The following is a 12,509-nucleotide window of genomic DNA, read 5'->3' on the forward strand; positions in this document are numbered from 1 at the left end:
TCAAGTAATTTATCACTTTTATTTGTCAATGGTGGAACCCTGAACAGAGGCAGTCACCTTTTTAGTGCTGCATGCTGTGAAATGCTGTGCCTGACCAACCAGTTTTAGCTCCTTATGAGTTTTTTAATAGCGACACCTGTATCCAATTTAAACAGTGTCCAGTGTAACAGGAGCACTTGGAACTGTGAGATTTTGTATATTCCTAGCTAAGAGAAAGATTCCATCAGTCTGACCACACTTCTGATCAAGGTAAATAGGCACGTTTTGTTTGTATAAATGAAACTTTAGTGACTGCACACTGGGGTACTTCCAATGCTTCTGTGTTCTGTGTACGATTCATGGGGCAAACTATCATTTATTGTCACACTTCCTCATACTCCTTTCACAATACATTGCTGCCAAGCAACACTGTCCTTTCTTCTTAATCTCCCCTGCCACATGATTTCTGGTCATGCCCAGATCTCTGCTCTCTGTCTTAAACTCCTAAGCCTGCACAATTTTCTGAGAGGGATGGAGAATGGGATGGTGGATGCAGGCAGGTGTTTCATCAGGCAGAGAGATGCATGAATTTGCGAGAGGGAGTTTCTAGAATAATTGCAGGTGCAGCTCTGGAAGATGCCAGCCTCAATCCCAGAGGCAGACGGGAGGCACAGAGCCTCAGCAGCATTTTCTCTGAGTTTCCTCTCTTTAGTCTTCTCCATCACAGCATTCAGCAGCAGTTACTGGTGTGAAGGGACCAGGAAAGTTGCCAAACCTTTCTGTAAAGGAGACAGCAAAGGGGATCTCTGCATCCGCTTCAACAGCCCCGACGGCAACGGCAGCCAGGCTGTGCAGTACATCTGGGAGACAGGGGATGACAAGTTCGTGGAGAAAAAGTTCCATGCTGGGATCTGGTATTCCTGTGAAGAAATGATAAATGAGGATGGTGAGTAAAGCCATGGAAGTTTGCTTAATAAAGTAATCACAGTTCTTCCTACTTATTTGGTGTGCCCTTCCCCCCTGCTTCACTATTGCCTATGTATTTGATGGTGTTTGTATCCTTAAAAAGTTGCTTTTCTCTGGTAAAGGGGACCTTCGAGGGTAATGTACAGTCAATTCCTAGAAAATTCCTAATAAATTCTGCAAAGAGCATTAGCGTGACAGGTCAGGGTTTTGATTTAGCTGACAGGTTGTGGTACCAATGGAGATTATTTTTTTTTTAATTATACCCACCATAACTGCAAGTTAAATGACTTTAACAGGAAAGAGTTTCATTTTTCCAGTGTTTTTATCCCATTAGTGAAAAATGAACATACTTGTTTTAAATTATTCTTTCTGATCCCCTATGGCAATATAAAAACCATAAACTAATGTGTTTTTAATCATTTGCACTAATATATCTGTGGGATCTAAATTAGTTCCTGGGTTTCCTCTTGAGCACAAGTATTTTTTGTCTTACTGTGATCTCACCTTGCATAAATCAAAGCGAAGAGGATAATTTTCATCCTTCTAAAACATGACATGGAGACTTATTAGCCATAATTGGTGGCATTTAATTGGGTCTCACTCTGCGTATGTGAATATTGTTAGAGTGATATTAGAGTGCCATTACGGAAACTTTCCAGTTAATTTTGGATTTTTGTGTAAGGGAATTGCTGGCTCAAGAATTCAAGCATTTATTGTAAAACCAGATCAACATTAAGTTTCTCCCATTATTTCCCTGATCAGTTTACAAGCAACAGCTAGAACAGAACTTCAGAGAAATCAAAGCAGTTGTCACCTGTGCTATAAAATGCAAATATTTTTGCAGTCACCTGTCCTGAAGGTCCAGCTCTACTAGAAATTCTTGCAAGTTATGCGGTTTCAAGGGATAAGTGGCAAAGATCAGAGCAAACTGCGTGTCCAAAAGACATTTTATCCATGCTATGGGGACCGGGGTTGTGTAATTTGAGCATCTGCTATGGAAGCTCGTGTGTGGAAGCTCATGTTTTCCAACTTGGTGCAGTTAGGAGCTGGAAAAAAACACCCAGCATGTTCAGATCAGAGCAGAATTAATTCCAGGAGCTTTGTTCACAGCATCTGCGTGGGGGTCAGGAGGTCATATGGGTTTGAAAAATCAAAGCTTACAGGAAGAAATTGGAATGAAGCTTAGAGGGAATTTGTGTGAGCAGCAGCCTCGCTGCTGTAAGGAGAGCAGCTCTGCCCTAACAGGAGGATTGCATCCAGCCTGCCAGCTCTGCCAAGGAATTTTCCTCTCCTGGCTTTCACAGCTACCACCTCATGGAAATCAATTCACAGCCTTTCTCTAAGTCTTCCAGGCTCTGGTTCTACCTTGAAATAGTCTGTGAGGACTCTCTAGTCAAGCCCCGGGAGAAGGTCGATGTACCAGGCTCTCTGTGTGCATTAAAAACAGCTTCTCCTCATCAGCTCTTGATGATCATCAAACTTTCTGCTTCTATGGTAGACTTTGCATTTTCTTCTTCCTATTAATCTATTTCTTTAGATCATTACAGAATACTAAATAATCCTGATTTTGATTTGATTTATTTTTTTTTTAGGTGAGAGATGTAGAAGCTTTATCAGTCTGACTCCAGCTTCTGATCGAGGTAGATAATGCATATTTTTTGTCTGTAGTTAAAACTTTCCTGATCACACTTATCAATATAAGTATTCTGAATTTAATTAATTAATTAATTTCAAAAAATGCTTGCTTTAATCCCAAAGAGGTTTTTGGTCCTTTACTTAATTTTCAAACTTTAAAATAAATGTCATATGACTTACAATATCAGTCTATGTCTTTCTAAAGGCACACGTCTTGAATATGAATGGCTTTTGAAATTCAAATATGGATATTGGAAGTCAAACTGTGCATGTTTTTGCCCTTTCTCTCCCCATAGCTCCATATTTGCAGCCAGGAATTCTGTGGCAGTGTGTGAACATCCACCCAGGTTTGTGCACTGAGGGGATTGAGGGAGAGGTGCTGTGCACCAAACCAGCCTTGGTGGAATCTGAATCCCCTCCCTGTGCCCTACTCAGAGCTGTGAGGAGACATTTCCATTCTCTTCTTTCAAAGAAGGACTCATATTCTTATGAAACCTTCCTGCAGATTCCTGTGTGCTTTCCTCTTGCCTGATGAAAATATCAGCCCATCACTGATCTGATGGGACCAACCACTTCACAAGTGGCTCATCCAGAAAAAAACCCTAAACTCGTTCTTTCCAGCATACTGGGACTGGAGCATTTTCCTGGATATGGAAGGAGAAGGAGAAATGGAGGAGAAATTCTCAGTCTCTGAAGACCATTCTTCCTTCAGCCTGCTGCAGCTCGTCACAGTGCCTTAACAGCATAACAGAATTTTGTAGCATGAGAAAAAAAATGTAAATGGGATGTGGGTGCAGTCACACAGAAATGAGGGGTGTTTTCTGGGCCCTGCCTTGAGAGTTCCTCACAAGGAAAACTGCTGGTGGACCTAGGGCTGAAACCAGCTGTGAGCAGCACCAGCAAATGTCACAGGCACTGCCAGGCCAGGTGGAGACAGCCAAGGAGCATCTAGGTACCTACAAACCAGAAATCTCTCCCTGGGTGGTGAAATGCTGTGTGGAAATGGGCTCCTGCCCTGCACAGAACAGGTTTGTGTTCTGCACATGGTTGTGGCTGCTTTGTGATCCAAACTCTGGGTGCACCAGGCTCAGCCTTCCCGAATTTCTCACCCCTGGGTATCACACACAAGGGTGATCACTGTTGCTCAGTGCATTTCTCAGAATGGCTCACTGAGCAGAAATGTTAAAATGCAAACTCTCACAGCTGGAGCAGCCAGAACTGTTGGGCAATGCAACATCTGGAGTTCCTAATGAAAATCACAATTTTTTACCAAGAGAGATTTCCTGGAGAAACAAACCATGTCCAAGAACACCCACACAGAGCCTGGCCCAAGAATTTAATGTCTAAATGGCCCATGAATCTGAGAAGTCCCACAGACATTGTCAAAGCCAGCATTTGGGGTTACTCACCATTCACAGGTTATTCCTGCCCTAGGAGGTGTCTGCCAATCAAGGACACGTCTCAGCAGTGTTTCAATTTTTAAGTTATAATTGTTTGTGTATATCTTCACGCGAAATCACTGCTTGAATCTACAGCCAGGTGTCTCAGGACACATTTGTTTTTTAAAAAACTTGAGGAAGATCATTTGCCAGATCTTGCTACTGCAAATTTGGACACAAGAAGGCCTCCTGCTCCTGGCTGTGGGACATTAGCACGCTAAAGGTCAAACAGCAGGCTGAGAGACTTTAATGGGAGGATTAACTCCTTGCATAAGATGTAATTACCAGATCTCCAAAAAGAGAGGAATTAGCAGATAACTAGAGAAATGAATCTCAGTGAAACCTGGAGGCTGTCTGGGCTCATGGAGGTTTCTCTGTCCAAACAAATCAAGATCCTGTTGGGTTGCCACTTAAGCCTGTGGGGGAGATTTTATTGACTGAGCAGTCCCACAGGCAGTGCAGGTGCGTGCACAGCCCCGGGGCTGTCAGCGGGGTCTGCTGCTCCAGTGTGCTCCTCTCTGCACTCAGAACACCAACAGCTCTTCTTCTTGTATTCACTTTCATTCTTTTAATATTCGCTTTGGTTCTTTTCATAACAACTTTGGTTCTTTTGGTATTAACTTTGGTTCATGGTGATTTTAGGATAGCTACTGAGTGTAAAATCACACTGTCCCACCTTGCACTGTAAGCTTCTAAGTGTGTAGCAGGAACATGCAACTGCTTTTCCAATAATTATAATTTAGGGTGTCCATTGACACTGAAGTCTTCCATAGATGTTCTCATTATCACAGCATCCTCACAGCCTTTGTGCCTCTGTTTAACTTTGTATGAACGACACAAATGGAGAAGGAAATGGTGGAAATAATGAAATGATTGCTGATAATATCAGTGCTGTTGATTTGGTTTCCAGGGGTTTTGTGGCTGTCTATTGTAGCAGAGCTTCTCTATGTCGTTTTGCTCCTGACTGGGAACATTCTTATGTCAGTAGAAATGTGCTACTACAGCTCTGTCATTGATGGGCTGAAGATCAACGCCTTCTCTGCAGTGGTCACCGTGTTAGCAGGTACAGTAAGCATCTCCATTAATTACACCCAGAACAGTCTTCCAGCTGAAAATTAATAACAGTGTCCAAGCTTCAAAACTGTTACAATACCTACTGAGAGGCTAACAATACAAAGTGAAGCAACATTTTATGGAAAAATATTATTTTCAATTTAAAATTTCTTAATGTGGTCTATTTTGAATTTTGTATTTCTGGTTTTTTGCTATCTTTAACTTAGTTGTTTATATTTGATAATTTTTCATTTAGTTGTCAGGTTTGTAGCCAAAGTTTAAAAAGTAACATCCTCTTCTAAGTAACTCAATTTTTTATTTCCAACATGCTAAGTATAAAATTAGCGATAGGCAAACTCAAATAGCACTTTAAAGAGGGAGTAGAATGTACTTGGGTAATTGCTAACAGAGAATTGTCATTAAAAATGTCTTCCGTTTTCTGAACATTGTTTCATAATCCAGTGCCACTCAGTCTCAGGACTTTAGGCAGATTCACTTTGGAAGAACTTTCCCTAGTCCAGTCTGAGAAATCTGGTCTGAATTGTGTGTTTATTGTCTGCTGAGCAGGAGGTGGTTGGAGCAGACATTTCTGAAGGCACCTGAAAGATTCAATCTCTAGTATAGAATTCTTTCTGAGAAATGCTGCAGTATAGCAATTACAGTTAATTTCTTTATTAGAATTTCTTGTAGAGCACATGCCACTCTGCTTCACATGTTCAGAGTGATTTATGCTTGGTGACAGCATATCGTTTATGATATTTAATTGCAAGTCAGACAGCTGGCAGATGGCAAAAAAAATAAGGTTGCATTTCTCTGTCAAACTTTTTGGCTTTTATCCTGATCCTAATGATTTTGGATTTAATGTTCATGCATTTGTGCCTTTTCTTATCAATGAAAGATTTTTTTTTTGTTATACTTTTCCCTCTTAAACATTATCACATATTTAGTTCCTTCACCAATCTCTTTGTTAGGGTAAATAATTGAAGTTCATTGAACATCTGATCACGAAAATGGGGAAGAAGCAGATAATTCTTTTTTCTTTGCAGTTAACTTTTACACATGTGAAGATGGCTCTTTCAGCTCCCTGTAGTCCAGAGTGCAATCCCCAGCCTTTCCTGTGACTGGATTATCTCATTTCTTCTTAATGACTGCCCTGAAAGATGTACAAGCAGTTAAAAGTCTCTACTATCACCAGCTCCATTAATTGCTCAGAAAAGGCCCCATTTCTCCTGTATCAGACCAATCCTCATGATCCACTGCCATGTCTGTTTTCAAAGAAAGAGATGTGAGCTTTATTGAACTCCTTAGGCAGTTTTGCCAACTATTAGCAGCTTTCCCCTCTCCCAATAATCACAAATATTCATTTTTATTAATATTCTTTTTGGTTTGGGCCTGTACACTATTAAGCAGACCTAGACAGGAAGCAGCAAGTTTATCCTGGACATTCTGTTTACTTCCATGAGTAAAATTTCTTGAAATACTAAAAAAAGGGAAGAACATTTGTCCTAGCTGTTAAATTTATGTATGAATCATTTGTAGGTGCAAACCAAATCTAGTTGCCCTGATCTGTAATGAAGATGTGATTTCTTGTACAAGCATACTCCTGATTCTATCTGAGCAATGCAAATTAAATTATTCAATATCAGCCTCTTCCATAACCTAGATTTGCAGTACTTTCTAGTATTTGTGCACTTTTTCACCCACCCTCATAACTGATAAATCTGTCTTCATTTACAGCAGTGGGGGAGGGCATAAACCTGCATGGCTTTGGAAATCTTTCCACTCAGTGTTTCTGAAACTGTGGGAAATGTGTCCTGTGCAAACACTTTCCTGTAATAACTCAGGATTACTCTGCTAAGAAGTTTTCAGAGGAGGAGAACCAAGTGTACGAGTGGCAGATACACAACACATTGAAAACAGTTAAATGGTTATGTCCGATATTTTTGAGTGCTTTGTGGAATTCAGATAGTTCATAAAATATTCTTCAGGAGTTCAAGGAACAACTACAAAGAAGAATGTCCTCAATTTACATTTTCTAATGTTATAACATTGTATTTTTTAGGTCTTCTGGGCATGGTTGCTCACATGATGTACACAACTGTATTTCAAATGACTGTAAATCTTGGTCCTGAAGACTGGAGACCTCATACTTGGGATTATGGCTGGTCCTATGGGTACTAACTGGTTTATATTTGGTTCTTCCATTACATTTCGGTCACTTCACCCTATATTCAAGGAATTATACCTAATTTCTAAGCAATGCTTTTACCTTATTTCACTTCTGAGGATGCACTTCAGTAACCAGGTGTCATTCTTGTAAATCAGTTGTCTTAAGTTATTGCCCAGAATGTGGAAGTTTGCAAGGTTTGTACTTGTCATCCCTCAGACAGTACAGAGAGGTGTAGCTGCCTGGCATGAAGCAGAGGATCTTCTCCATACCCATCAATAATAGGTTTAGCATTCTCACCCCCCAGGACAATTGTCTTGCCTAAGTTGTTTAAAACTCTTCCAGCTTCAGTCATTTAGATTCACGTTTTCCTATCACATGTATGCTTCAGATTGCTGTATCTGGAACATTTCACAGAATCCCAGAATTAACCCAGCTGGAGACGACTTTTGAGATCATGGAATCCAGCCTGTGGCCCAACACCACCTTGTCAACTAAAGCATGGCCCCGAGTGCCACATCCAGGCTTTGTCAAACACCTCCAGGGATGGTGACTCCCCCAGCTCCCTGGGCAGCCCATTCCAGTGTTCCTTTCTGTGAACAATTTCTTCCTGATGTCCAAGCTGAACCCCCCCGGTTCAGCTCAAGGCTGTGTCCTCCTGTCCTGTCGCTGTTCCCTGGGAGCAGAGCCCGACCCCACCCTGGCTGCTCCCTCCTGTCAGGGAGTTGTGGAGTGATGAGGTCTGCCCTGAGCCTCCTCTTCTCCAGGATAAACATCCCCAGCTCCCTCAGCCTCTCCTCACAGGAATTGTGTTCCAGACCCCTCACCCCCTTCTCTGGGCACCCTGCAGCATCTCCACATCGCTCCTAAACCGAGGGGCCCAGAACAGGACACGGCACTCCAGGTGTGGCCTCACCAGCGCTGGGTACATAGAAGATGGTCCAAACTTTTGAAAATAGCTTTAGGTAGCATCCACATTATTTTGTACATATCTTAGAAGATCCAGTGAATTTATTCAGAAAGAGTAATCTAAAAATAAAGCAAGCCAGACACAGAGGGTCCTCACACCTTTCTCCCAGTGGTCTCCCTTGGTTTCTTTCCTTTATTTTTTTCCCCCTTTCATACAATGTTGTCTCTCTTCTGATATCCTACATCTGCACCTCCCTTCCTGCTGTACAAACCTTCATCTGCAGCCTCCCTTAGCTGCTCTCCCACCGATTGCACATGGAAACCTCTGATGGTAAGAGAGGAGGGGATGCTGATGCTGTTTGTCTTTTCCAAGAGTTCTTGTACAGCTCCCCATCTGAGACTTACTCAAGCATGTAGTTTGAACGATGTGAGGAGCAAAGACTGCTTAAGCTTCTTCCTTTCTTGCTTCTGGGAGCCTTTCACATCCACCATCCTCAAATTCTGTCCACACATCTGATTTCTGATTGCTCTAGAGATCAATCCTGCCCAAAACTACTGGGAGAGAGGAACAGGGAAAGGTGGGTGGTGGGGGGAAAGGATTTATTTAAAAATGTAAATGAGACTGTTGAATCACATCATCAAGAATGTGGTTACAAACAGCTCTGAGGGAAAGGTGAGATAAACAGGAATCTCTTAAACTGATTTCTCCACCAAGGCACATTTCATTCGATAATTGTAACCTTGCCATGTTTAGAAAGCTACTGATGAGCAAGTTCCTGCACTGTGACCTCCAATTCATGCTCATGTGGCCATATATTTATATGCTGCTTTTAGTTTCACACATTTTAAACAAACTGTACTTCAACATATTTTTTTTAGTTCTTTCTCCTTAGGGGTTTACTTTTAAAATTTCAGAGTTGATGTTCTTTTCTCTCTGTTTACTCCTGCCATGCATTTCAATGCTCTGAACCTGCTTTACCCAGCTATTTTTTATTATTCATATTATTATATTATTATATTATTATTATTACTTATCTATTACCTAGCTAATAGTGCCTTTTTTGTTCTTTTTAACACTTCTGGGTAAACTTTTCTCACTCTTCCCTGTGAGATTTATACTCTTAATAACTGCACCTTTTAACTTTTTATGCATTCCTCTTTTTTTTTTTTATAAAACCCCTTTCTGATATTAATCTGTAAGATTAATAGAGAAGTAAAGCTTGGCTAGAGCTTAAATAGAGAAACTGGAGGTATGTTAAATGTAGACATTACAGCAAATATGAAGAGGTCAACTCTACAAGTCAGGTCTGTAAATGGTCATTAACCAAGAGAATTCCTTCCTCAACAAGCCTGTTCACCTTTCCCTAATACACACATCACACATAAGCATGCTTTCAAAAGAAAAACTGAAGGAGTTGAATATGAATCGTGCTGCTAATTTCTGATAATTTTTGGTTTTTTGTTTTTAGCCTTGCATGGACTTCCTTTGCTTGCTGTATGGCTGCAGCTGTCACCACTATTAACAAATACACAAAAACTATCTTGGAATTCAAGCACAAAAGAAAAAAGCTGGAAAGGAGCTTTAGGATTCAATACAAGTTTCCTGACCCCACAGCTCCAGAGAAAGTTTGCAATGTGTATGTGAACTCTTTCCAAAACACCACAGATGACCCCACACACGCATTAAGAAGTCTGCGACACCTGGCCACTATTTCAGTCCTGTAAAGATGAACCAGATCTCAAAGCATTCTGTAAATTATAATACTAGATCCAAATGAAACAGTGTTAATGAATAAAATGTATCAATGTGTAGTATAATTTATTTTTCTTAATAAAGAAATGATATTTCCGTGTATGTTTCAGAGAAGTCTTGGTATTGGAAAAGTCGATTCAGGTGTCTCAGCTCAGGTATCAGTGACACAGCTTCCTCACAGTTCTAGTTTTTAAGCGGTGTCTAATGGTGATAGAGAGTATGTGAGTTTGTTAGAATTTTAGAGCATCACTCCACTCTGATTCTTTATTAAAAAGACTGTAAAAAATCCCATCCTGACACCATGAAAAGCAGGGCAGCAAATAAGGCATGTGATGTATGGCTTGAATAATTTTTTGTTATGAAATGTGCAACCTCTCCAAGAAAACCTGTGGACCTCACTTATGGTTCAAGAGTTTCACCATACACACGGTGGATTTGCTGTGAGAGGAAGGCTGACAGAGGGAACAGGCTTTCAGTGTAAACACTCACTTAAAATTAGAAGGCAAACTGGAATCTGGAAGATTCATGAGAAGGCAAACTGGAATCTGAAAAACACATGGTTGTGGGCAGCACACAACTCACCTGTGGAATTCTCCAGGAAGCATTCTGAAAACAGAGTTAGAAAGAATCAAAACTTGATTACACTTATACATGAAGAATCTATAAACACATTACAGATGGGGAGGTGGAAATTATTGCAATCATCACAGATCAGGAACGTGGAGCTTCCTCATGGAACTGAGCTGTGTGCCTGCTTTGTTGGAGCTTTTCTTCATTGTTGGGTGAATATCCTGTTCTTGAGCCTCTTGAGAAACACATTCATGAACTCTGGGTGGCAGAGGTCTTACACAGTCTGAGCAGCTCTGGGCTTTGGAAAAATCCCGATATATTTTGACTTAGGCAATATAAATATAGTTTGAGCTTGTTATGCCAGCAGGATCCTTAGCAGGTCAGGTAATGGCCAGTGATAAAGTGGAGCTGATAACAGAGAAGCATCATTAAGTCAGAAGAAAACCATTAGTGGTAAGAGAGGAGAGTTTTTGTGTATGTATCGAATATATTTAAGAAATGAGATTTCCTGACCTCGTTGGCAACAGGTGCTGCAATTGTAGAAAAACTATTTCCTAATATAAAATCAGAATGTCATGTGTTCCAGTTCATGCCCATTTCCCTTTTTTTCTTCTACTGTGCATATTTGAGAAGAATCTGGCTCCATTCTCCCTACACCATCCTACTAGGTGGCTGCAGACAGCAATAAGACTTCCTCTTTAATCTTTAGAAAAGTTTGTTTTAATCTTTTACAGTGCTCTGAAACTGCCACCTTCAGTTCAGCAGGAGAACAAAGCAGTTGCTAGAGAGTTTGGTGCCCACTCTCTTAGAAGCTGAAGTCTGGTCAATCCCTTGACCAAAACACAAGATCTTGGTTCCTTCCCCTTGTTTCACGCATTTCTTTGTGATGGATATGTTTCCAACACCTTCACTGACAGAGGAATTCTTCCTGATTCCATCTGACTTCCTGCTTTTTGTCAACCCTAACTCTTTTTCCAATGGATTTTTACCCATCTTATGTTGTTCCTGGGTGTCATGGAAGAATTTCCACCTCATCCAGGAACATACTTGGTTGATTCCTACAAGTCCTTTGAAAAATCCAATTTAAGCAAGCACTCATGATTTTTTTCTTAGCCTGGAGGCTACTAACACAGCCTGACAGTCTCTGCCACTGCTGTTTCCTCAGGATTGTTTCTTACACTGGTCTGCATGCATACAAAGTGCTGTAGGTGGGCAAGGGCTTCTAAAACAATTGTGCAGTAAGAATCCATCCAGATCCATTCTTAAATCTCAAACTGTTTGTTTTGCTCATGCTAGCCATTCAAGAAGCTGTATGTCTTCTGCTGGATAGCTGGTAAATAAATTCACCTGATGAAATGCAAGATTTCTTATCCCTGTTTGTAAGCCACAGTTTCATATTCTGGCCCTTATTTTAACTTTTGACACCCACTAAGTCCTAAGTCCTGGAACCACATTATTTGAAAGCAGAGGGAAAACACCAGCAGCATTTTTATTCTGATTCATTAGATCAAATCAATTTTGATGAATATGGCATTCCAGTAAATTTCAGACATCTGTGGCACAAATACACAGATCTACAGTAGTCCTGGTTACCACTGGAAGTTAATGAGAGAAACAGGCACCTCTGGGATGCAATTCCTGTTACCCTGAACTCATCTTGATATTGCTTTTTCTCATCAAAATATTTTTATGTACAACATATATCCACAGGTGAGACAGTGAAACAGAGATCAACAAATGAAATAGAAAACTTCAGATTAAATAATAGATTTCCCCAGAGGCAGAAAATATACTGCATCTGAAATACCAGTGGAGAAGCCTCATCTTCAAGATGAGAAAAAGCCACTGAATTAGAGAAAAGTGTGACCCATTTAAAGGTCATCTAATCCTTCTTTTCTTCTAGGCAGATAAATTAAAGCTACATTGCTTTTTTACAGATGTTTCATTAATCTCTTCTTTAAAGCTTCTGAAGACAGGCATTTGAAAATTTCTGTGGCAATTTATCCTTTGTGCTTAAGTATTCTTAGCAGAAAATGCT

At 40.5% G+C, this 12,509-nt stretch overlaps 1 protein-coding gene across 1 annotated transcript; it reads left to right on the plus strand.

The window, feature by feature from the left end:
- The first annotated feature begins 615 nt into the window (after window positions 1-615).
- On the plus strand, window positions 616-9,873 carry LOC134052092 (germ cell-specific gene 1-like protein). The gene is made up of 5 exons (XM_062506319.1): window positions 616-925; window positions 2,538-2,585; window positions 4,930-5,082; window positions 7,135-7,246; window positions 9,618-9,873. The coding sequence occupies exons 1-5, from the start codon at window positions 616-618 to the stop codon at window positions 9,871-9,873; spliced, it is 879 nt and encodes a 292-aa protein (XP_062362303.1).
- The last annotated feature ends 2,636 nt before the right edge of the window (window positions 9,874-12,509 follow it).

Source organism: Cinclus cinclus, chromosome 20, assembly GCF_963662255.1.
Source record: "Cinclus cinclus chromosome 20, bCinCin1.1, whole genome shotgun sequence".
Lineage (NCBI taxonomy): Eukaryota > Metazoa > Chordata > Aves > Passeriformes > Cinclidae > Cinclus > Cinclus cinclus.

Excerpts from the sequence above, each read along its gene's own strand:
- LOC134052092 (XM_062506319.1), top strand. The coding sequence starts at position 616 with ATGCCAGCCTCAATCCCAGAGGCAGACGGGAGGCACAGAGCCTCAGCA. Across the intron at positions 2,586-4,929 it reads GACTCCAGCTTCTGATCGAG|GGGTTTTGTGGCTGTCTATT; the intron begins GTAGATAATGCA and ends TTTGGTTTCCAG. Across the intron at positions 5,083-7,134 it reads AGTGGTCACCGTGTTAGCAG|GTCTTCTGGGCATGGTTGCT; the intron begins GTACAGTAAGCA and ends TGTATTTTTTAG.